This window comes from Acomys minous (genome assembly GCF_964271855.1).
Source record: "Acomys minous genome assembly, chromosome: 16".
Taxonomy (NCBI): domain Eukaryota; kingdom Metazoa; phylum Chordata; class Mammalia; order Rodentia; family Muridae; genus Acomys; species Acomys minous.
In genome coordinates, this window is record NC_140498.1 from 11,272,347 (window position 1) to 11,298,856 (window position 26,510).

At 45.6% G+C, this 26,510-nt stretch overlaps 1 protein-coding gene across 1 annotated transcript; it reads right to left on the reverse strand.

Annotated features, from left to right (window-relative positions):
• Positions 1 to 26,246, reverse strand: GID4 (GID complex subunit 4 homolog). The gene is made up of 6 exons (XM_084763007.1): positions 25,893 to 26,246; positions 18,723 to 18,782; positions 11,874 to 11,981; positions 8,713 to 8,814; positions 6,615 to 6,745; positions 1 to 3,248 (listed from the first exon to the last, which is right to left on the reverse strand). Exons 1-6 carry the CDS (start codon positions 26,079 to 26,081, stop codon positions 3,185 to 3,187), a joined length of 654 nt encoding a protein of 217 aa, XP_084619133.1. The 5' UTR covers positions 26,082 to 26,246; the 3' UTR covers positions 1 to 3,184.
• Between the last annotated feature and the right edge of the window lie 264 nt (positions 26,247 to 26,510).

The window sequence follows — 26,510 nt, forward strand, 5'->3', positions numbered from 1 at the left end:
CTGCTTAAATACCTTTATTATTTTTTAAAAATTATTTAGACATTGATAGCTCTGCAAAATACTTCTCCCATTGCAAATCTTCAAACCCTTTCCACAGGTCTTCCATAAAGAAACAAAATATTCATACTTTGCGCCCATTCAAATCTAATTTTTAAAAAACATTTAAGATTCAAAATCAAGTATTTTTCTTTCCCAGAACTTGTTAGTAATTTTAAACCACAATGTAACATACTTAATGGCATTTCTTTTTAAAAATTAGCTTATCAGTGACTATTTTATGAGGAAAAACATCCATTCAAGGCCTTAAAGAGAATATAAATTCCCTGCCTCTGAGAGCAAAAGACACGAGAAACCCCTTTGTTCCTCTGGAGTCTGATTTCAACACTGCTAACAGAGCCAGTACACCGACTGACTTCCTACTAATATTAGGCATTGTCTACTTACTTTTGGACTGCAGCTGAAATGCTAGACAATCTTAGGAGGGATGGGTGGGAAGAGGTAACGCAGGGCATGGAGGGCCACGCTGGCCACAGCAGTGGAGCCTTCTGAGCGGAGGGTAAGACCAGCCAGGCCTCTCCTCCCTGCCGGGGGGCTGGCTTGTTACAGAGAGCAGTAGGAAATCTGCAGTCTGCACTTATTTCTCAATGTTAGATACAAGTGTCAGCCAAAGATATTGCACACAGAACCAGAGGCATGTAAACCACCAAGAGAGCTGGAGAAAGAGCTACAGATGGAGACAAGTCCTCAGAGGTCCTTCAGGGACAGAAAAGGAAGAGAAGTCACTGTCCATCAAGTAGGAGTTACTAAGAAGTGAACAAGTTTATTCCTGCCCAATGCCCAGGGGCAGACTTCTAAGCAGCAAGTCTTCGGATGGGTCTGAGGCTGCTAAGGGCATCCTTCCCTCATTTAGTTCTAAGTACAACTGGAGCACTTCCCTAGCTAAGAAAGAAAAAGGAGCAAGGTGTGGTGGCTCACACCTTTAATCTAGTACTCTGAGTACTCAGGTGGATTTCTAGGAGTTCAAGGTCAGCCTGGTCTACATAGTGAGTTCTAAGCCGGCCAGAGTTACACAGCCAGACCCTGACTCCAAAGAGATCCAAAAGGGGCGGGAATGGAGGGGGCGGGGGAGTGTCCATAAGCTACAGCCTGGCCTGCCAGTTTATAAGAGAAACTGTTCAATGATGTGCTCCTTGAGCGACACGCATGCCCAAGCTTCGGGGTGACTCCACCTGCTGCTGAACAATACCTGCATGGCACACAAGGGTTGACTGGTGTGCTGGAAAGGACAGCCAGAGGAGTTGGTATGCTTCAGGGAGAAAGCCAGCAGTCTCTCAGCCTCCTTCACTCTTCAGTGCTGTCGCTCGCCGTAACTGAAGTGATGGTGGCCTCCAGTGTAGGCCAGGTGTTTTTCAGAGAGCCAGCCCCTTGATATTCAGTTGAATTTTGATGTCTTTTGCTTGGAGATGGACGACTATGTTTACCCTAGACCAACCCTAACTCCTGGCTCAGGCCTTAGAGTAAGGGTAAGGAACCATTTGATTCATCCCTAGCAACAGCTGTGAAGTATTTTTTCTACTTTAGTCTTGGGATGACTTACTTTTATGGTTTCTGGGCCCTGACTTAACTGAATGGTAAGTTGTACTCTGTTCACAGTCTTGGGACTAGGATATCACAAGTGCCTGCTGGCTCCTTTCCCTACTTCTGCTTTTAAGGCTCTCCGAACATTCAGTATTTGTAAGATACGGCACAGAACAAGGACAGTCAGCCAGCTGCCGTGCCCCTTTGTCCTAGCACTGGGAGCAGATGCAAGCAAAGCCCTCCTATGTGACAAGCTAGTGCTCTATCAGCTGCACTCCCAGCCCTGATGCTCTATTTATTTTAAAGCTTTTTCCTCTTGTGTTTGAACCTGTAAACCACCAGAATTCCCTAAAATCCTGACCATATTTGTGGACTACAACTGATGCCAACCTATCAAGCCTTTTAAATACTTAGAAAAACCAAACCAAACCAAACCAAAACACTCCCCTACCCCACACTTTGGCACATGAGCCTCGAGTTATTTGAACGCATTTATCTTTCCTGCTCATGCCATCCCAACATTTCTGTCATCCTTTCCGGAGCCTTTGGAAAAGGTTGTCATGACAACTGATGCTCTGAGTAGCAAAAGGAGGAGGCACAAGTGCTCAAGTGGCCCCGGAAACAGCTCTTGTGTTTAGCACTGTAATTTATGCAATGCTGCAAAACTTTTGTACCAGGATGACTTGTTTTAAAACTGCTGGTTGATTAAATATACATATAGACATAGATATAAAAATCACTATCAACATTTGCTGTTTTCAATGTGAAAACGATAAAATGTAATTCGGAATAATTGTGCATTTGCCATAGGGTCCTTGTTAAAGGTACCATAAAAATAATAATTTTGTAATAAAAAACTCTTTTATTTTAGTATTGCCCTCAAGTTCAGAAGTTTGGAGCAAATGTACTGAGAAAGCAGTTTTGGATTTGCTCCCACCAGGGATCTGGAAGCCTTAAAATTAGTGATCCCCGACAGCAGGCCCAGAACCCCGAGAGCCACGTGCTTGTCTTGCAGTGTTGAGTTCAGGGCTCAGCAGAGCCACTGGCCCCACAAGACATCCAAACTGGAACCAAACGTTGATGAGACCTACCAGGGTCCCCACCTCATTTCACTGGTGGTAGATGCTGGGCCCAGACAACTCCTCACATAGAGCTCTGGGGCACAAGATGCTGGGCTCTGCCTTTCCTTGGGCTACCAAACAAGCAACTGGGGAAGGTGTAGGGCCTGGGTAGGGACCACTGAGCACCAAGGCTGAGGTGACCCAGGAGCTGACCTTCCACTCGGCTAGAGGCTGACCGAGGAAAGATGGCATTTCAGTGATGCAGAAGTTAGCTGTGCAGGAAGGAAAGTGCATTTAAGATTGTTCAGAAACAGATGGTGACCACAATGCCACAGAGAGGAAGGAGGGTGGGAGGTGGAGAGCTCCCTCTGCCTGCCTGCAGGTTGGCCATGCTCCTTGGATCCTTAACATTCATGCTTTCTGATGAAGTCTGCTCGTGAAGAAACAGGAACACACCTCTCCTGGTTCTGGCAGGTACATAATTTCCTCGGCAAAGCTCTTTGTTGCCAAGTTCAGTTTTATTTGGCTGCTGTTCTGAACCACTGTCACCGGAACTCATAGATGGGTGCACTGTGTTCAGGAACATGGGTCAGGTTGAGGGACTGATACCTGCCAAGAGGAAGACACAGGACGGAAGAGTTTTCTTGGGTATCCAGAACCGAGGAGTCTGGAAAACTAACTCCACCCAGAGTCCCTGCCAATTATACTCAGATTGAGGTGCTAAGCCATTTTTAGTTATGTATATAAATGTAGGGTCTCACTATGTAGCTCTAGCTAGCCTGGAACTCCCAATGTAGGCCAGGCTGCCCTCAAACTCACAGTGATCCATTTGCTTCTGCCTCCTGAGTGCTGAGATTAAACATATGTGCCACCAGGCCTTGATTTTGTTATATGTTTGTTTTCTTTTTGTGTGTGTACATGTGTATACCATGTGTGTGCCTGGTGCCTGTGGAGGATGGAAGAGGGCAAAAACATCCCCTGGAACTGGAATTAAAGATGATTGTGAGCCACCATGTGGTGTTGGGAATCAAAGCTAAGTCCTCTAGAAGAACAGCAAGTGCTCTTAACTGCTGAGCCATCTCTCTAGAACTCCATCCTGTTATATTTTTAAAATAGGGTATCATTATGCAAGCCAGGCTGGACTTGAACTCCTGTAACCAAGCAAGCTACCTGCCTCCGCCTCCCAAGTAGCTGGGAGTACAAGTGCACACCACTATGTCTGGCTTTACTAACTCATTTTACAAATGGCAAGTTGTACCTAGCTAGTTCCCTCTGTCTCTTTTTTGTTGCTCCACTTATACCAAGTAAAGAATTGCTTTTAGGTAATCTGTTCTAATCAGGAAACAAATATAACATAAATCACAAAAATAGGACCCTAAGGCTGGACATGGTGGCATAGCCTTTCCCCCCACCTTGAGACAGGGTTTCTCTGTATATCCTGGCTGTCTTGGAGACACAGCCTTTATCCCAGCAGGCGAGAGGCAGAAGCAGGTAGAGCTCTATAAGTTTGAGACCAGCCTGGTGCACACAGAGTTCCAGGTCAGCCAGGGTTACATAGTGAGAACCTGTCTGAAACAACAACAACAGCAACAACAACAACAACAACACCTCAAGTCAGGCCTGGAGGTACAGGTCTGTAATCCTAGCTACTAGGGAGCCTGAAACAGGAGAATCACAAGTTCCTGGCTACTTCAGTTCACAGTCAGATAAACTATGTCTACAAACACACACACAAATGTAGCTTAGGCCCTAGGTTCATAAAACAAAAGCAAAAAACTAAAGAATATGAAACAGGACCCCAATAAACTCTAGGATGAGATGGAGCTCACCACTTCTCTCCTACCTGTAACTCTGTATTTGTGTGTAAAGAACACCAGTGGGTGATGCTGCAGAATGACTTCATGCAGAGTAAGAACATTCCAATTCTCATAGAGCCCAAAGAGACACTGGAGGGAACCCCTCACAGCTTGCTTTGAATTGCTCTCCACTCTTAACTGCTTCTCACTTCCTGAAGCATGGCTATACGCTTGGATGGCAGAGGATCAGGAGGTGTTTGCTTCTCCCATCAGTAGGTGCTCCCAGAGGATCAGGAACGAGATGGTCAGTCCAAATATAGGACTAACTCCTGGGCCCATTTTATTTAGTGCCAGGAAGGTGAGCTTTCTTTCTTTTTTCTTTTCGTGAGCAAGCCACGGGGAGCAAGCCAGTAAGCAGCACCCCTCCATGGCCTTTCCATCAGCTCCTGCCTCCAGGTTTCTGCCCCATTTGAGTTTCTACTCTGACTGCCTTTGGTAATGAAATGTGATATGGGAGTGTAAGTTAAATAAACCCATTCCTCCCCAAAATGCTTTAGGTCATGGTCATCACAGCAAGAGAAACCCTCACTGTGATGTAGTGCACGCTTGTTAGCTCGGTACCCAGGAGGCAGATGTGGAGAGATCTACACAAGTTCTAGGTCATCCTGGACTATATAGTGAAACTCTGTCTCAACCAAAGAAAGAAAGAAAGAAAGAAAGAAAGAAAGAAAGAAAGAAAGAAAATACCCCCACACATGCTATGATAGGAGTGATTCCTCAAAGCATTTGCTAAGTGAGGTACCAGACACAAAGGTCAGATATTACAGGATTACTAAGTTTTTAAAAATCACCTAAAAACAGAACAATTACTGAAAGCCACCTACAAATAATTTGAATTGATCTAGGCAAGTCAGCAAATAGTAATAATAATAAAAAATATGAAAGGAAATAGTGTTCCATTTTATTTAAAATTTTTGTTTGTTGGTTTGTTTTTTTTTTTTTTTTTTTTGAGACAGGGTTTCTCTGTGTAACCTTGGCTGTCCTGGAACTCACTCTGTTGACTAGGCTGGCCTCGAACCCAGAGATCCACCTGCCTCTGCCTCTTGAGTGCTGGGATTAAAGGTGTGCACTACCACCACCTGGCTTATTTTTTAAAATTCTATTTAACTTTTATTTATGTGTGTGACACTGTGTGAATTCATGTGCACTACGTGTATGTGGGTAAGAAAAGAACATCGGCTCCCCTGGACCTGGAGTTACAGCCAGTTGTGAGCTGCCATGTGAGTTCAGGGATCTGAACCTGGGTCCTCAGGAGGAGCATAAGGTGCTCCTACCTGCTGAGCTATCTCCCCAGTCCAATGCTCTACTTTCAAAGAAAGAAGCTGCTATAGCTAACCCTTAAAGCACAGCAAGGAGGCATGAGAGTCCCCTAAAAAGTGGCTGAAGCCAGCACTTGAGGTGGCCTTCTGTTTGTAACCTTGGAGGAACGTAAGGTAGGGAGGGAGGCAGACGCTCACAGCCCCGCACAGACCAAGATCAAGTGCACGAGATGAAATGGCAGCTGTATCCGTAAGCGACTAGAGTTACTGCTCAGTTGTGAGGAATAAATATTAAGTGATCAGGATTGAGGCAATCAATCCTGAAAATGCGAGACTGCCTCAAAGTATCTACTTTGAGGTGCTGCTCAGTGGTAGAGTACTTACTTAACCTAGCTCTGTCCCACTAACACACATATACAGAGAGAGAGACAGAGAGAGAGACACACAGAAATGGGGTTGGAGAGATCCAGGTTTGGTTCTCGGCACCCACATGGTGGCTCACAACCATTCCTAATTCTAGTTCTTAGGGGATCCGATGCTCTCTTCTGATCTCTTCAGGCAACAGGTACACATGTAGTATACATATATACACGCAGAAAAAACATACATACGCATTAAATTTAAAAAATCTAAAGACTGTAACTATTTAGAAATGGTATCTTTACATAATACCCACTTTGGCTTCATTTACTTCACTCTGTAGATAAGAGTCCCTGTTTCGTGTGCTATCACCTAAACGGCCTCAGCATACACACAGAGCATGGTATTTGGACACAGGTAGACTGAAAGAACCTCTTTTCAGATGTGACAGCTGGAGCTGAGGGCACCTTTTGCTGCAGCACTGGCCACAAGATCCTTACCATTCTGAACTTCGATGGTAGTAGTAGCCCTCTATGGAGGCTGCTGACTTCTGAAAGCAGATGTAATAGAAGCCAGCAAAGGAAGCACCGCTGATGTCTTTGATTGTGTGGTCTGGGACCAGGAACTGCTCCTGCACACAGATATGGGATCAGTCAGTAAGACGCTAGAGGGTTCTAAAGACTGCTAGAAAACCAAACAACCAAATAAACACAAAAAACCCAAACCAACCACTACCAACAAAAAACTCATGACTACATGATCCTATTCAACTGCTGGATCTCTGCCTGGTTTTGGGGTGCTGCTCATGTTACTACAGTATCCTACCTACCGTGGAGAGCCCACAGGATCAGCAATGCCGAACAGGGACCGTAGCTAGAGATCTAACAGACCAACCAATACTACTTTCCTGCCAACCTGTCTGTCCATCCACCTCTTGGAGACCAGTGACAGAATAAATTTCAGTTCTGGTTCCCAGGAACGGTTACTGGGTTCTGATGGCCTCTAATAAGAAGTCACATTTATTGCCGTCTGTGGTAACTCTGAGGTAAGAAGAGTCCCTATCATATCTCATCAAAGCTCCACCCTTGTAAAAGCCACAAGAATAGCGCCATTTGTGCCAGGCACATTACAAATACAGGCAATCTGTCATCTGAACTGGCAACAAACAGTAAAAGGCTATGTTGCTGCTCCTGTCAGAAACCACAGGGCTCAGGTGGACCAAAATTCCACGTGTGCTACTCTAAGGGAAATTGTCTGGAGACAACTCCAGTGCTTTAACATACTACTTTTTATTTACTTTCCAATGCTGGGATGAAACCCAGACTTTTTGTATGCTGGACAAATGGCATACCACAAACTATACTGCAGTTTTCTTGTTTGTTTGTTTTTTGAGACAGGGTTTCTCTGTGTAGCCTTGGCTGTCCTGGACTCACTTTGTAGACCAGGCTGGCCTTGAACTCGCATTGATCTGCCTGCCTCTGCCTCCCAAGTGCTGGGATTAAGGCATGTGCCACCATGCCCGGCTCTCTCTAGTTTTTTTTTTTTAAAGGACATTCTTTTCTGCTTTATTTAACTTTCAAATATAACTTTTAAGTTTCATTTAGGGCTGAGGTCTAGCTTAGTGGTAGACCACTTGCCTAGCATGTGCAAACCCTGAGCAAGTTACATCCTCAGCAAGGGGGAAAAATTAATATAAACACAAGTGCAAGTGCTTTAGAGGGTTCACTGGCATGTTTCCCACGGTAGAGCAGGCTGGCAAGGGAAGCTCAGTGTGTGCTATCCTGTGACTGTCTACTGAGGAAATGACATCCCACTTCCCAAATGAGCAGCCACACAAAGCATACACAGCAAATGGCCATTTTAGATGCCTGGTCTTTATGAAAACTATAATGTGTCATATTCAAGAAGCTTTCTTTCTCCATACAGACAAGGTAGTGGGGACTGGAGGTGGGCAGGTGTTCCCAAAAGTTCTTTCACAGACTTGCTATACGGATTTGCATTCCTGTGGTTGTAGATAGCATACTGCCATAGTGACAGATGCATAGGACTCTCAGGCAAAGGCCAATCCATTAAAGGACTAGAAGGAGCCAAGGGCCAAGGAGGAGAGGATTGGTGCTCCATTCCTGGTCCCTCATTTCCTGAGCAGCTGGAAGCAGAGGCATTGGGTAGAGGCTGTGGCTGGAGAGCAGTCACTCTGATGGCGTTTTAAGCTCGTGGTAGGAATAGGATGCTGTGATGACTAAGTTCAAGCAAAGTTTCCCTGAGTCCCCAGAACACTTGGATGACTCATTCTGGAGGTCCACAGGATTCTTGGGTGGGAGAATGAGAGGAAGAGGACACTGGTTATGGGTGCCTACTGGCATGAATGTGCCCACTGTCCACTAACAGCATAAGCAGCTCACTCAAGATGTGCTCTGGAGCCATCACACAACTGCTGCTTACAAGTGTGTAGGGACCCTGCCATCAAGACACACAGTGATGAAAGCACCTGTCACAGAGGCCCCTACGAGGAAGCTATAACCTACAAGAGCAAGTGTGTGTGGGTACTCTAGGACCCACACACGGGAGTCTGAGGAGATGGCCTAGGCAGAACCTTACCTTCCACCTCATGAAGACATAATCCCCATTTTTCAGTTCTTCATAATCAAAGTCATCTGAATTAAATGATTTTGCATACTGATAAAAAGCCAGAAACTTGCCCTAAAAATAAGACAAAAAAGAATCTCATTGATCCACATGAGGAAAGATGGACAGCTGAGCTCATGACTGGTAATGACTCGTAGAGAGGACAGCTAAGTGGACAGGGCACTACTTGATTGCGTGCCCAGTAAACACAGCAGGGGATAAAGTCAAAAGGGTGGGAATGGGCGCAGTTATAGGACACCCTACTATCAGAACATTTAAGGTAAAATGTGTCAGTGGGATTTTAGTAAAGAAATACAGAATGGAGCCGGGTATGGTGGCAAACACCTTTAATCCCAAAACTCAGAAAGCACAGACAGGTAGATCTTTGTGAGTTTGAGGCCTGCCATGTCTACATAGTTTCAGGACAGCTAGAGCCACATAATGAGACCCTGTCTCAAACAAAACAAGACAAAAACCAGAGGGGCAAGGATAGTCATGGTGAGTGTCAGTACTGGGGAGCTTGGAGGCAGGAGAACCAGGAATTCAACCTAATCTTAAGGTACACAGGGAATTCAAGGCCAGCCTAGACATGGTAGTATGTACTTTTAATTCTAGTACTTGGGAGGCAGAGTCAGGTGAATCTCTGCGTTCAAGTTCAGCTTGATCTACATAGCAAGTTCCAGACTAGCCAGGGCTGCATAGAGAAACCCGCCCGCCTCACCCAAACAAAAGGGCTGAGCCATCTCAGCTCAGTTGGTAAAGTACCTGCTGTGTAAGCACAAGAACCTGCCTTGAGTTTTGGTCCCTATCACCACGTAAAAGCCAGGAAAAGTGTGTATACCTGTCATGTTAGAACTGCTCTCAGTTTAGAGAGAGACTGTCTCAAAAATGTACAGAACTATAGAGGAAGACACCTGGTGTTGACTCTGGCTATAAGTACACATACCCATGCCTTCTCACACAGGTACCAAATCCTTTTTTAAAAAATGTGCGCAGACATAAAAAATAAATTGAAAAACAAAGAATAAGACTGGAGAGCTGACTCAGTGGTTAAGGGTACTTGTTGCTTTTGCAGAGGACCTAGGTTTGGTTCCCAGTACCTACCCATATACACACAGGTAAAACACTCATACACATAAAATAACAAATAAAAACAAATAAAAAAACAACAACAAAACCAAGCCACCAAACCAAACCAAACCAAACCAAAGGAGAGTCAATCTGAGCCACTTTGTGACAGCATGGCCAAGCTAGGTGTGGTAGTAGACATGTATAGTTACAGCACTTGGAGGCTGAGACAGGAGTACTCTAAGTTTAAGAGCTGCCTAGACAACAAATTGAAAGAGTGAGTGCCTATCCAATCAGAAGAGCAGTTCTTGTGCCAGCTATTCAAGTAGTAACCAGAAAGGGGCAATCCCCACCCCCCCACACACACACACATACACAGAAAGAGCCAAGCCTTTAATCCCAGCACTCAGGAGGCAGAGGCAGAAGAATCCCTGTGAGTTCCAGGCCAGCCTGGTCTACAGAGTGAGTTCCAAGACAGCCAGGGTTGCACAGAGAGACCCTGTCTCAAAAAATCAATCAACCACATAATCCATCCCCCTGCCCCCGCAAAAACCCTCATTTTCTCTATGTTACCATACCTGGCAATATTTTTTTACTTTCATTTTTATGTGTGTAGGTGTTTTACCTGCATGTGTGTATGTGCACCATGTGTGTGCCAAGGAGGCCAGAAGAGGGTGTCATAGCCCTCAGAACTGGAGTTACAGACAGTTGTAAGCTGCCACTTGATTCTGGGAACCAAATCTGAGTCCTTTGGAAGAGCAATAGGTGCTCTTAACTGCTGAGCCATCTTCTCAGTATGAGATAGAACATGTTTTACTAACATTTCCTTGTACTGCAAAGGAGAATCAATGAGTTACTTTCCTCAAACATTTTCAATCTACAACCAGTTGAATATACAAAGTGTAACCTCAGATACAAAAGGACCTAAGACATGGTCAAGATGAAGTCAGCATCTGTCTTAGTGCTATGCATCGTTGTTGCAGACTGTTCCATTTTAGTCTGTTTTTTCAAATATTTTAAATTTTTAAAGTAAGCACACACTTTGTAAGTAAACATCTGAAATAAAGCCAACAGTGAGAGCATAACACACATAGGAATCAAAGACTACATATAATCTGATATGCTAAGTCATAAATACTGTCATAAAGACATGAAGCATATAGAATCCTGACTTGACCAAGGCCCCAGCTCTAAATGTCACTAACAGGTAAATCTGAGAGGGCAGCAGCATGCCCGACTCTAGGCTACAACAGGAAAGTGTAGCACAGGTATTATCCCACACCATAAACTCTAGATAAACATAGCAAGACCATATCTCAAAAAGCAAAAACCAGCTGGAGTTGATGACATACACCTGTTACTGCAGCACTTGGGAGGCTGAGGCAAGAGGATCACTGAGATTGTCAGGCCAGTCTGAGTTACAGAAGATCCTACCTCAAAATAAACGAACCAGCACTCTTCCCCACCCGCAATGATGTACTAAGCCAAGGCTGGTGTGATGGGACAAAGAACAACTTTTTGACCCAAACATAAAACAGGGAAAAGACCCTGTGGCAGTAACCCAAAGTTGCTTTGACATACTCACCACTGGGGAATAAGGACACTGCCGCACGTGACCACTAAGGACAGGCAATCTGAATTTCTCAGGAGTGCCTGGCTGGTGTGGGTTAAGCCCTCCCTGAGTCTATCTGGATGGACATAAAGAAGCAACGCGTCTGCCCGGCTGGGTTTCATGAAGCACATCTCCACTGCAGGCCAGCCAGATCATGAGGCAGCTGCTACCTGCTCCATGGGTTTCGCCACACAGAGGTGACTAGGAACAAACAGTAGATAAAGGATGGGCTGAACAGGGTACAATGCCCGGGTTCTGACAGCCACAGAGCTATGAGTGGACTGACATTGTTCTCATTACCTGGTATTTAAGAAAAGGGTTGGCAGACCTGGAGCAATGGTGACTCACGGAGGAATAGGTTCTGACTAACTCCTGCTGGGACCAAGGCCCGGGCCCAGGCCTGCCCGTTCTCCAGATGTCTTTGCCACCCAAGGCAGAGCACAGCCTCACTCACCCAGTGTTTCCGGTCAACGTCTTCATCGGCATCCCACTTCCGAGTTAAGAAAGGGTGTTTTTTGCTTATTATTTCTCCTTCAAAGAAGGTCGTAAGGGTCGGATACTCCTACAGCAAAAGCAAATATCCAAGCAAGACATTAAACGTGCGTTTCTGTTTTTTGTTTGTCTGCAGTACGTTGTGTTGGTCTGAACCCGGGGCTCCACACATGCGGAGTGATTTCACTCCCACTAAGCTACACACCCAGACACTGAATGAGCACTTTACCTTGGTCCTGCTGAGGCTTCCCAAAGATGTGCTTCCTGTCTATTTTCACCTTTTAGAGATAACAGTCTTTCGATAACTTCTTTCTAATACTTTGACAAGATCAACTAGAGTACTAACATACCATGCACTGTTAGACCCACTGAGCTGCCAACAGGCTCTAGACATAACTTTGAATTTAGCTGCTCAGATAGTGAAGGGCTCTGGGGCTTTGGAGACTTTGCCAGAGAAAGAACTCCTTATTGACCATACTTGCTACGTTCCAGTCTCTCAGAAAAGAATCTGGGTATTGTCTACCATAAGTAAACTCTAAACACTGTACAGTCAAAGCAAAGTGCAACTCCTCATGCTGTTTTCTGGGGTGAACCCCGAGAAAAAGCCCCAAAGTTGGTATCCAGAGATGAGTCTCCCTTGACCCCAGGCCAACACTTCACATACCCTCAAACTTCCTTGCCCCTCGTTTATACTTGAGTTTTTTTTTCTTTTTGTTTGAGACAGGGTCTCACCATGTATCCCTGGCTGGCTTAGAACTTGCTCTGTAGACCAGGTTGGCCTTGAACTCACAGAGATTAGCCTGTCTCCGCCTCCCAAGTGATAGAATTACAGATATGTGCCACCATACCCAGCCTTACACCTATTCTTGAAGTTTTCAGGATTGAAAACATCTTTGGAAGAAATGTCTCAGAAACGCTAGAAAAACATTTACTTCTATCACATCTATGCATATCTATCCTATGCATGGTACGTTAGTACTGCAGTTGATCTTGTCAATTTGTGTCAGAAAAAACATGCAACCATGTCTGCAATGCAAAAATCACTATTCATAAAGAAGCTACTTCAAAAATTGAGCTGTTATAATTGTTAAGAAAAAAAAATAAGGTGGGACTGGAGAGGTGGCTTGGCAGTGAAGGGCACATGCTGTTCCATTAGAGGACCCAGGTTCAATTCCCACCACCCACATAGTGGCTCACAACTCTAAGTAACTCCAGGCTAAGGGGATCTGATGCCCTCTTCTGACCTGGTGGTATCAGGCACACATGTGGTGCACAGACATGTGTATAGGAAAACCATCCCATATACTTTAACTATATAAATAAAAATTTTTAATTAAATAGACCCATTCTGATAGTTCTGCCTCTTCTCTAAGTACAAAGGCCCTATTGAACAACACCGCACAGGCCCATGACTCAGGAGGCACCATGAAACACTAAGGCCATCTGTGACACGACTGCAAATGTGTGCTTTTAATTTGCAGACCTAAGTGGACTCTAGGACCTTACATGTACAACAGACAAGTTTTTCTACCACTGAGCTACACTCCAGATTCTGCTCTTTTTTTCTTTGTGTGTGTGCGTGCATGTGTGTAGAGGCCAGAGATTGAGACTGGGTGTCTTCCTTTACTGTTCCTGGCCTTCTCTTTTGAGATAGGGCTCACTGAATTCAGTGCTCACCAACTGGGCAGACTGACTGGCTAGTGAGTTCCAGGGACCTGTTACTTTCTATCTCGGCTGCACTAGACTTACAGACATGCATGATTGTGACCACTGTTTGTTTTTTAAACACAGGTGCTAGGGATCTGAACTCAGGGTCTTAGCAGGCACAGAAACACCTACCCAACTCCACACCTGCCCCATTTCATTTCATTTTTTGGGGTGGTGGTGGTTAGAGACATGGTTTCTCTGGGCAAGCTGGGCTGTCCTGGAACTCTCTTTGCAGACCAGGCTGGCCTCGAACTCACAGTGATCTGATCTGCCTGCCTCTGAATGCTGGGATTAAAGGTGTGCACTACTATGCCCAGCCTCCATTTCATTTCTTAACAGTGAACTTTAGAATACACAAATCTAACACCCTCCAAAACCTCAAACTCCTATGCTAACAGTGCTGGTCTGGGGTTCTCATATAGATATATACACAGACTAAAGAAATGAGATAGGAGCCGGGCTGTGGCGGTGCACGCCTTTAATCCCAGCACTTGGGAGGCAAGGGGCAGGTAGATCTCTGTGAGTTCAAGGCCAGCCTGGTCTACAAAGGAGTTCCAGGACACCAGGGATATCCACAGAGAAACCCTGTCTTGAAAAGAAAAGAAAGGGAGAGAGAGAGAGACAGACAGACAGACAGGGGAGACTTTCCTAAATAGAAATCTACTCTAAGTTAAAAACTATCTGTCTTCTTAAACACCTTAGGCAGCACGTGAAGGTAACTATAACACACCCACTCCCAAACACCATAAATGACAATGAATTGGATCCATCATGGTCAGAAGTCACCAAAAAGATTATTTCTTGGGAACGGTATAGAAAGAGGAGTAGGAGAGGGAGACCAGGCAGGTGCAGGCTGTAGCCACTAAGCTCCTTTATCAGTCCTTCCAATTCCAAGCTAACTCCCCACAGTCCCATTACGGATGCCCAGGCAGAAGTGCCTTCTGAGGGCTTATTATTTGGCAATAGGTCAACAAATACTGAGTTAGAGTGAATAGATGCAAGCTGGGCAGTGGTGGCGCACGCCTTTAATCCCAGCACTCGGGAGGCAGAGGCAGGCGGATCGCTGTGAGTTCGAGGCCAGCCTGGTCTACAAACCAAGTCTAGGATAGCTGAAGCTACCCAGAGAGGCCCTCTCTCAAAAACAAACAAACAAACAAACAAACAAACAAAAAAGAGTGAACAGACGCTTTGTTTATACATCAGTCTCTTATGAATTTGGTTGGTGTGGTCTGCACCCGTGCTACCAATCTCAGCCTGACCTCCCAAATCCAACTAAGGGGTGAGTGAAGGGCTTTATTATAATCTCCCCTTTGAAGCTGGGCTCCCACACACCCTACATGCTGTTAGGATCAGAAATGCAAAGATAACATAATTTCGTGCCTACTCTTTACAAATCTGATTGCTTCAGTTCAAAATAGCACCTAAAACATTAAAGTTGTGCTTTGTTAGCGAATGTGTGGCAAATAACCTCAAATTTAACTTTCAACACTCCACACTGCATATAGAGAAAGTCAACTTTTTTTTTTTTTCAAGACAGGGTTTCTCTGTGTAGCCTTGGCTGTCCTGGACTCTCTTTGTAGACCAAGCTGTTCTCAAACTCACAGAGATCTGCCTGCCTCTGCCTCCCGAGTGCTGGGATTAAAGGTGTGCGCCACCATTACCCGGCTGACAAAGTCAACTATTATAACAAAAACAAGTCATTTATATAATTTAATTAAAATAAACTGTACATTTGATATTTTATAACATATAATTAATAATATGCAAACTATACATCTAACATATTATGATGATGATATTTGTTTTTTTTCTGAGACAGGGTTTCTCTGTGTAGCCCTGGCTGTCCTAGAACTAAGTTTGTAGACCAGGCTACCCTCAGTCTCACAGAGGTCTGCCTGCCTCTGCCTCCCGAGTGCTAGGATTAAAGGCGTGCGCCATAACCATCTGGCTATTATTTTATTTTTTGAGAGAGGGTCTCTCTGGGTAGCCTTGGTTGTCCTCGAACTGTGAAGACCAGGCTGACCTGGAACTCAGAGATCCACTTGCCCCTGACTTCCAGATACATTTGATACTTTAACAATAATGAGAAAGCACAAAGAAACAACTAATACAGGTACAAAACTCAATCAGCTTGTTACAGTTCTCTGTATGGGGATAATTATGGCTATGACATACTAGGTTCAGAATTCAGTAAGCTATCAGTTGTACAACTTTGTGACTATACTAAAGCTAATAATGAATTATATAATTTATCCAGATGTGGTGCTGCATACTTGTCATCCCAGTGCTCGTGGGTCTAAGGCAAAATAATCATGAATTGGAGGCTAGTCTGGGCTACAACATGTGTTCTAAACAAGACGGGGCTACAGAGTAATGCCTGCTTCAAACACCAGACTTATGCTTTACAAGGATGAAACACATGATGTGTTGAGTGTGCCTGTAAAGCTGTAACATATTACTGGAGAAGAATCACAAGCATCCTGTGGCCTGCTCAGGCCTTAAGCATCTTGGACCATAAACTACCTTTTACTAAGAGCCCCACAAAAGCATAGCACAGCTCAGTGTTGTATTTGAGCAGACTACTTTGGGAGGACATTGGCTCAGTAAGGCCCCTCTGCGTACAGATTTGAGATTTGGCAGGGAAGACGAATCTCTGTGGGCTGGCCCAGTTCAAGGCCATGCCAGCACCCTCCCTCACGGAAGAGCTTCAGGGAAACTTGCTCTAGGAAGAGCTCTCAGCTGTCAGCACTTCTCTGTACTGTTCCCAGATTCCTAGTGCTACTTGTCATTTCTTAGCAGTTTGCCATAAGCCAAGTGATTGGCTTTGGAGTTACTGCTATAATGTTCTAAATTATTAAACACTTTGTTAGTTTCAGTCAAAGAGTTATGTCCTGTACTCTATGAACAAATGCCCTGGCTGCCTTATGAGCTGAGCATAGCCTGTTTTTTGTTTGTTTTTTCGAGACAGGATTTCTCTGTGTAGCCTTGGAACTCACTCTGTAGACCACGTTGGCCTCCAATTTATAGAGATCCACCTGCCTGTCTCCTGGGTGCTAGGATTAAAGGCATGCGCCACCACTGCCCAGCATGAGCTTATCCTGTTTTACCACATGTTTTCTCTTAGGACAAATAACAGCAGAACCACCCCCCCCCCTACTGCTTTTTTACTGTCCTTCTCTGATGGGCTGTGTTTCCACAGATGGGGAAGACTCCTAGGGAATCCTCACTCCAGCCTCTAACACAGACAAGCAGATGAGCCTGTGGGCATCCCAGCAGCACTCTACATTTGAGCCACATTCTCACATACAACTAACTCTAACACGCTCCCTACTTAGACAAGTTATCTGATGAGGCAGAGAGGGGCTTTTCACTCTCCTTTAAGCAGAAGCTGAAAGGAAGAGAGTTGAGAAATTAAAGTTCACAAATCCAGAAAAGGGTTGAGTTGAGGTTTGCAAGCTCTGTTCTGCCCAGCCCAGTCCTGCTAGCCGATCAGGGTTACATGAAGCAATGAAGGCCGTGAGAAGCTGCAGTAGGGCTGTGCCCAGCCACTCCTCACTCCTTGCAGGGAACTCAGTGCCAGTTAGGCGGCCTTCTTCTTCCTGTTTGGCCACTAATGGAAAGCAAGGGATGCTTTTCTTTACCTCCTAAATTTCAGGAGTCTTGAGGATTAGAGAACAGAACGCTCTACTTTTACTCACTAGGCTGAAAACTAGACTCTTGTTTTTACTGTTTCAATGAACCACAAAATTTACTTAGGTTTTTCAAGATAAGGTTTCTCTGTAGACCTGTCTGTCCTGAAAGTCACTCTGTAGACCAGGTTGGCCTCAAAAAGAGATTCTCCTGCTTCTGTCTCCTGAGTACCACCAAAACAGGCTAAACCACAAGATTTAAATAACTTCAAAAACCTTCGTTCTTGTATAATTGATGACTATCTCAAAGAATACTAAATTCATAAGGGTGGAGGGTATATATATTTTTCTTTATCTATGCACATGCATGTGCATATATGCCACACGTGCAAGTATCTATGGAGTCCATAAGAGGGTGCTGGATTCACTGAAGCTGGCGTTAACAGTGGTTGTGAGGTGTCTGATGTGGGTCCTGGGAAGTAAACTTGGGTCATCTGCAAGGGCTTTTAACTACTAACTATCTCTCTAGTTCTTTTTATTTTCTGTTTCACCAAGATTTTTGTTTGTGCATGTAATAGAGTGTGTATGCAGGTTTGTGTATTTGTAGGCCAAAAAAAGGCTATCAGCATCCTTTTCTATCATTTTGCACATGGTCTTTTCAGGCAGGGTCTCTTCCTGAACCTGAAGTTTGTGTTTTCTTGGCTAGGCTGGAAGCCAGCGAGCTCCAGTGATCCTTCGATCTCTGCCTAGGTTGGAGGTGGGTTTACAAAGGTGCACTGGAGGGCTGGGGAGACGGCTCAGTGGCTAAGTAACACTGACTACTCTTCTGGAGGTCCTCAGCTCAGTTCCCTCCACCCACATCATGGCTCGCAACCATCTATAACTGTGGCTATAACTCTAGTCCCATGGGACCTGATGCCTCTTTCTGGTCTGCAGATGTACATGCAGACAAAACCCAGAGATATATAGATATATATATATAATTTTTAAAAAGTACACTGGATGCCAGCTTGTTGTGAGTGCTGTGATCTGAAATCTGGTTAACAAGCACTGTTAACTGCTGAACCATTCCTCTAGTCCATATAATTTTTTCTTAAAAAAGGATTACTGTCAGGCATGGTAGTACATAGCTATAATCTTAGCATTCCAGAGGTTGAGACAGAGGAAGTCAAGTTTGAGGCCAACTTGGGCTGTCTCAAAAAACAGTTAAAAAAAAAAAAAGACCAATTATGCTGTGATTTTTGAGGGCTGTGGGGGTAACTCAGTGGTTGAGTGCACACTAAGCCTTCATTTCATCCATACCTACGACCAAAGAGGAAAAACTTTGACTGTCCATTTGTAGATGGACAGCCGAAACTGCAGTATTATGGTCCACACAATTAAAGAATTTCAACGTGGGATTGCTGTACTGAACTCTCTGAGCTGCTGAGCAAGCCCCTCACTTTCCAATTCCAGATCTGGCAAGAAGCACTTACCTCTGTAAGGCCCTTGATCTTCAGGTACCCACAAAGGTAAGAGTTCCCAGTGTCCACGTGCTGCAAAGAAAGGATAGAGTGTTAAAAACGAGGCCCTGGGGATGCTTCAAAAATCCTGTAAGGCCAGTGGTCAGCACGCACCTGGCACAACCCAAGCCTCAGCCTCCTCTGGTACCTTCAATTCTGATGGGCAGTGAAAATTCTATCAGGGGCTAGAGAAATGGCTCAGTTGTTAAGAGTATTTGCTGCTCTTCCAGAGGATCCAAGTTTAATTGCTAGTACCCACATCAGGTGGCTCACAACCATCTGCACCTCTAGTCCCAAAGGATCCATCACTTTTTGGCCTCCACGGGCACATACCATATGCAGACATACATGCACATAATTAAAAATAATAAAAATAAATCTTAAAGATCACCACAGGCCTCTCTCACGCCTTTTGGCTAAATATTTAAATAGTAATGTTCCATTCCGATAGTCAGCCTGCTTGTTCATTTTCTGTACATCTCTCGCTCCTCTGCAGACTGTGCAGGGCCCTTTCCACTTGTATACCCAGCGCCATCTCTGACCCAAAATGTCTTGCTAGATCATTTCCATTTTTCTGCTACTCAGCCACTGGCTTGGGAGAGCTTTTCCTGCCTTCTTATTGATCCAAAGCACCATCTTGAATTCTTTCCCTATGAAATGAGCAGAACATTTGAGAATAGCATCTTATGAAGGAGGAATGCATTTTAATTATGAACTGGAATGCCACCCAACATATTGTGAACATTGGCTTTGCCTATTTCATAAATAGTTTTTCAAGACAGGGTTTCTCTATGTCGCCTTGGCTGTCCTGGACTCACTTTGTAGACCAGGCTGGCTTCGAACTCACAGAGTTCTGCCTGCCTCTGCCTCCTGAGTGCTAGGGTTACAGCAGTGCGCCACCACGCCCAGCTGATTTTTTTCTTCTTTTTTTCTTAAAGACAGGTCATCAGCATATAGTCCAGGTTGAATGGCCTCAAACTCACAGAAATATACCTGCCTCTACCTCTCTAGTGCTGGCTTGGACTTAGAGGTTTTGCTTTGGTGTATATGAGTGCTTCGCTCCCATGTTTGTCTCGTACCACATGTATGCTTGATGCGTGTGGGAGCCAGAAGAGGCTGCCAGAGCCCCTAGAAGTGGAGTTACATATGGCTGTGAGTTACCGTGTGGGCGCTGGGAATCAAACCTGGGTTTTCTGGAAGAACAGCAGTGCTCTTAGCTGCTGAGCCATCCGTAGCCCCTGGACTTGTGTTTCCGAAAAAGGAGACAGGAGAACAAGAGGAAGGGGCAGCCACAGGTCATTGGTTACTTAAGACACTGCCAGAGGCCTACTCACCAACCAACTTTTTTTTTTTTAACCATGCCAGCAGGACTGGATTTTGTTCTGGCAGCTGTCCTGTGTATAAGGCCTGGCCATTCTTAGTAGTGTGACCTGTGAGCTGTTGATGGAGGAGTGAGTGACTCTGTTCTGACCAAAAATATAAGTGCTTCTGAGGGAGCACTACCATTTGAGTGGGCACACGTGGAACAAGTGTTTCTTCCATTCTCTCACGGTGGGAATAACAACAAACAGCATTCAGTCTCAGGGCAGCTACCAAGAGACCAAAAAGAGAAATAGAACAGAAAATGCTGAGGATGGCAGCCCAGAAAGACAGTCAGCACGTACTCATCACAGGAGCCCTGCAGGAACGTTAGACAGTACATCACTGGTTCTGATTCTGTGTGCTTCTTTCTTTGGAGACAGGACCTAAGATCTCTCAGGCTGGACTCAGACTCACTATGTAGTGGACATGAATTTCTGATCTTCCTGAGTGCTCGGACTACATGTGCGCATCATCATGCTTAGCTTATGTGGTACTAAGGATCAAACACAGGACTCTGTGCATATCAGGCAAACATTTTATCAGCTGAACTACATCCCCAGCCCCATGAGTGCTATTTTGAAATGCAAAATAGATGCTTGGTGCTGGAAGCATACCAACTTGTAAATTTCACCCAAATCCATAGACAATGTCCCAAACAGGCAGAGTTTTAGAGTTCATGACTTAAAGTGACTCTAATTATGATAAACTCTGAAACTGCCTATTAACTTCTGAATTAAAGCAAAGCAAGGGACAGAGGTACTTGGATAACATGTGTTAAGTGAGGTCTCACTTCAAGAAACTAGAAGTTTTGTGGCACCTACCACATTTTAAGAAAAGGGGGCTGGAGAGATGGCTCAGCGGTTAGGAGCAGTGGCTGCTCCTCCAGAGGTCCTGAGTTCAATTCCCAGCACCCACACGGAGGCTCATAGCCATCTGTAATGAGATCTGACACGCTCTTCTGGTCTGTAGGTGTACACTGTATACATAATAAATAAATAAATCTTTAAAAAAAAAAGAAATAATTTATTATTTTTAATGAGATCTATGGGTCTCTATATGAGTGTGTGCACATGATAGATACCAGAGGTGTCACAGCCGCCTAGAGCTGCCTGACATGGGTGCTGGAAACCGCACTTCAGTCCTCTAACAGAGCAGCTGCTGAGGCAGCTCTCCAGCCCCACCTATCAGGTGTGGAGATTTACTTCCATCTCTAATACAAATAAAATATTGAGGCAGTCCTGAAGAACTGCAATGGACCTAGTTAGCCAGGTAAGTCAGCACTAAAGCATTGAGGTTCCAATGAAGCCAAGGGGCTGTCGCATCTGGGTGCTGGCTTCAGTGGTAATCCATGCAAGAATAGCCAAAGTGTGTCAGTGTCTTCACTTGCTGGCCTTAGCACTGGAATTAGGTGACACAGCTGGTCCACACTCACATGGCTCAGCAAAAACGCTGTTATTAATGGACATTCTGAGCCCGAGGCTCTTATAGAGCTCAAAACAGTTTGTGGTTTTCACAGCGAAAGGCTATCAGATGCGAGAAAAATTTGTTAATAATTGAAGTATACATTGCATGCTCAACAATTTGAATTTCTATTTGGCCTCCATTCAACTACATCTTTCCCACTCTGCCCAAATTGATCTTGATGATGATGAGTGACTAAAACGAAGCCACATGCACACAGCTCTCACCAACGAAGGAGTCAACATCTCAATGTGAAAGATAACAAGGCAAATGTTTAGGAAAGAGGCCTCTCAGCACAGCTGTGTCCAACGGCTGCTCTTTTTACATACTCTTCACAGGGACCTGGGTTCCACACTCCTGGTGGTGACTTATGCGATGGCATAGAGGGAAGCTGTCAGACCCCCAAAGGGACCACATATCAGATATCCTATTTATCAGGTATTTACATTATCATTTATAACAGTAGCAAAATTACAGTTAGGAAATAGCAACAAAATAATTTTATGGTTGGGGTCACCACAATATGAACATTAGGAAGGTTGAGAACCAATGTTCTAGGAGTTGTCGAGACGGCTCAGTTGGTAAAGTGCTTGGTAAGCAAGTAGGAGATTCTGGAGCCACGTGAGGTCAGGCATGCCTGTAATCCCAGCGCTGGGGAGGCTGAGATGGGCGGATCCCTGGAATTCCCTAGCAGTCAGGCCAGGTTCAGGTTCAGGGAGAGCTCCTGTCTCAAAAAGTAAGTGGAAAGCAATAGAGGAAGATACCTAATGTAGACCTCTAAGCACACATCCACGTAAGCCCTCACAGGCACATGTGCACACGCTCCACTGCTCTTAAAGTATAGAAAAAAATATATGGCATCTTTTGAGACATTTCTATTAAGACCACAAGATACCATTTCATACCCACTGAGGTGACTACAGTTAAAGGAGTCTGTAAAGATGTGAAGAATTAGAGCCTTCCTATGCTGCCAGAGGAAACAGAAAATGGTGTAACCACTTTAAAAAACTACTGGTAGTTTGCTAAAATATTAAACCTAGAGATACTTTAAACCCCAGCAATTCTACCTCTAGGTATCAGCATTTACTCAAGAGAAATGAAAATATATGTGCAAATAAAAACTTGTATACAACCAGGTGTGGTGGTGCACGCCTTTAATCCCAGCACTCGGGAGGCAGAGGCAGGCGGATCACTGTGAGTTCGAGGCCAGCCTGGTCTACAAAATGAGTCCAGGACAGCCAAGGCTACATAGAAAGACCCTGTCTCAAAAAAACAAAAAAACAAAAACAAAAACAAAAAAAAACCAAAAACCAAAACAAAACTATGTATATAGCTGGGCTGGTGGTACATACCTATAGTCCTAGTACTTGGGACAGCTAAAGTGGCAAGGTCACTTGAAGTTAGGGGTTCAAAACTAACCTAGGCAATAGATCCACACCCAAAAACCAAACAAAAACCCTGTATATGAATGTTCAAAACAGCATTAGTGATAATAGCCCCTAAGTAGAAATACCCTAAAAGTCAATGGCTAAACAAAATGTAGGCAATGTTTACAATGGGCAACAACAGAAAGTGATGGAGTACTGACATGTGATGATATGGATGAGCTCTGAAAACATGCTATGCTAAAAAAAGCCAGCCAGAAAAGGAAAAATAACTGTATGGCCTTATTTCTACATGTCCAGAACAGGTAAAAGGTGAATCTAGGCTGTTTGTTTGTTTTTGTGAAAGGGTCTCATTCTGCAGCACAGATTCTGGCCTCAGATTCTGAGTTTTGGAATATAGGTGAATACTACCACACCAGGAATAAGTAAATCTGAAGAAAAAAAGATTAGTTTAGGATTGGCGCACATGCGTCTGTGTGCACATGTGTGATGGCTAAGGGGTACAAAGGTTTCTTTTGGGGGCAGTAAAATGTTTTAAAATCAGGTGATAGTTGCACAACTTTGTGAGTATCCTAAAAACCATTAAGTGTTCACTTTGAATAGGTAAGCAGTAGTTTATGTGATGTGGTGGAATATATCTCAATAAGAGTACTTAAAAAGAACAAGCAGGTATATTTTTCATTGATTTGACTTCAGAGCCCATGCCTTTAGCTGCCACATTATTTTGTTTCCTAAAAACATTTTAAACTAAACAAACAAGAAAAGCTGGAAAGAAGTTGAATTAGGAAAGACATGTTCTCAGAAGGCTGAGTCTAAGAAAGACCAGATAATAAAATAACAGTTCCCACACTCCCACCTGGTCACAGTGACAAGCTCACTGGGGGAGCATTCCTTGGCATGACCACCAACTGCCCCCCCACCAATCATCCCGCACAAGGATTTGGGCCACCTGAAACCTATCGACCAAGCCTCTAATCAATCACCATTCCCACTGGTTCACAAGGCCACTGACACACTATGAACACACACAAATGAACGGACTTCCCTATTATATCAGAAATCAGATGGTCATAAATTCAGAGCCATTCCAAACATGATCTATACAGGGATCCCACTTCCAGACTAGTTGAATGAATTTAAAACAAAAAACCTGACCTTTTTATACTATATTATCACATTTTAAGGAGGAAAAAAAACCCCCAATTATCACAGTAGGTAATGAGAATTGAAATAACTCAGTTACAGCATTCCAATGATGATAAATACCATAGTGCATGACAGAACTTTATGGAACAGGTTACATTAAACAAGAGCATGGTTTTCCCAATCAAAAATCGGAGAGAACTATTCCCACAAATGCTAAGAAAGAAAAGGACTGATGAGTGTGCTACAGTTAGAAAGGAGAGCAACTTGCTGGGCTATAACCTGAACGAAGCAGGGTTTTGGTATTGGTAGCACTTGGCAGGCAGGGACAGGAGGATCATTGAGTTCCAGGCCAGCCAGAACTATTACACAGAGAAACCCTGTCTCGAAACACTCCCTCCCACCCCCAACCCCCCAAAAAGAAAGGAACCACTTTCATGTCTTTGGAGCGGGAGATCTACTTGCTCAAAGAATCCAAGATGGGAAATTAGAAAGAGCAAAGGGTGGTGGAAGGTGTACATATACACTGTGCATCTCACTGGGGCCCCAAGGCAGCAGTCACCTCTAAACCTTCGGAAGGGCTTTCAAGGAACAAGATTTGGGGAGCAACCTAGGAAGTAGAATTAGGAAACTACACACAAGGTGAAAAGGGAAATAGGTCTTCAGGCAGGCAGTTTAATATCTAAAAAGAACAGTATTGTGAAGAGGGGAGATGAAAGAAAAATTGCCACTCCATCAATTTTTGGTTAGAAAAAGAGAAAGAGGTAAAGTTCTGGAACCGAAAGGCCCGGAGCAGACGAAGCTGAAGTTTCAAAGTTGTTTGGGGACTGACAGCCAGCAGCCGGTACTCAGCTATCCGGGTCAAATAGGGGGAGGTAAGTGGACACAAAATACAACTGGGTTAGATTTCCCCAGCGCTTGGGCATCTGAGGCTGGGAGGAAAACTCTGGAGCGGTGTAGATAAAAATCAGCAACACTGAAGCCAGCAACAGCAACCAGCTAGACCAAGGTGCAGGTCAGGCATGGGAAGTGGCCACAGAGCAGCGTAGGGTAAGAAGCCTGGGGCAGGAAGCCTGCTGTTGGGGCGGCTGGCAGGGTTTTGGTACTGGTAGCACTAAGTGGTGTGCGTACCTGGTCTGTGGGTAGCCGAGGACCGAGGAATGGCCTGGGTTGTCTCAGCCAATGGAGGGAGGCCCACTCCCCCACCCCACCCCACCCACGTTCCCACTTCCCCAAGAGCCCCCAAGAGCCGTAGGGTGGTTGATTCTCCAAGGGAGCAAGGTCCCTGACTCTCAGGATGAAGTGGGTGGTCAGGGTACAAGCTTCATTCTTGGGAGAATCTGACACTGGCCGCCCCCAGGAGGGTACTCAGTTTGGGGGAAGGCGATGGAGAGTTTTTCAGGCTCTGACAGGGGCTGGTGGGAGGGGTGGCTGGTGTAAGGGAGGACGCGACTTGGGAAAGAACCGAGCCAGGTTTTAAAGGACAGCTAGTCATGGGGGTGCTTCCGGATCCCAAGCGGGGCGAGCCAAAGGCTCCAAGTGTGGCACCAGTCTTCGGGGGCGCTGGAGGAGGCTGGCCGCTCCAGGCTTTGGAGTCTAGGGGTTGGGTTAGGACTAGGGTTCGAGAGTGTGACATCAGCCGGGCAGGTCCCGGTGGGAGGCGCCGGGGGTGCAGGAGGCCCCAGCAGTGAGGGCCTGCTCCGCCGCTGAGGGCTCGAGGAGCCCAGAGCAGGCCGGGCCCGTGAGCGCCGCGAGGAGGCCCTCGGGCCCGGCCTGGCCGCCCGGCGCTCACCTGCAGCACCACCTCTACGTCGTACGAGTTCCCCTTGCTCTTCTGGTGGCCGCGGAACTTGGAGCCGCTGTAGAGCAGGCTGGTGGCCACGCCGGGCTGCTGGGTGTTGATGGGCGGCGGCGGGATGAGTGAGGCCGCGGATGTGGCTGAGGCACCCGCCGGCGGGGGGCACTCGGTGCGGACCGGCATCGCGGGGTCCCCCGGAGCCAGGGCTGGGGGAGGGGGAAGGAACCGCCGCCGCCGCCGCGCGGGAGCTGAGGCTGCGGGGAGGGCGGACCAGGGCGCGCACGCGCGGGGGAGGGGCTCGGGAACCACCCGCCCGCTGCCGGCTGACCAAGCGCTCGTGTCGCCACCTGGACCCCGGGACCTACTAGCAGGGTTTCCCCGTCCTGAGCAAGGCCCCCCTCTCCCTACTTGGCCTCGCGCGCGCGCGCGCACACACACATACACACATACACACACACACACACTCACACACACACGCACACACACTCACACACACACACACAAACACACACACAAACACACACACGCACTCCGCCGCTTCCGATTGGCGCGGGGGCGCCGGAGAGGCGGGAGCAAACTCAGGCGGCGCTCCCGCCCATTGGCAGGCGGAGA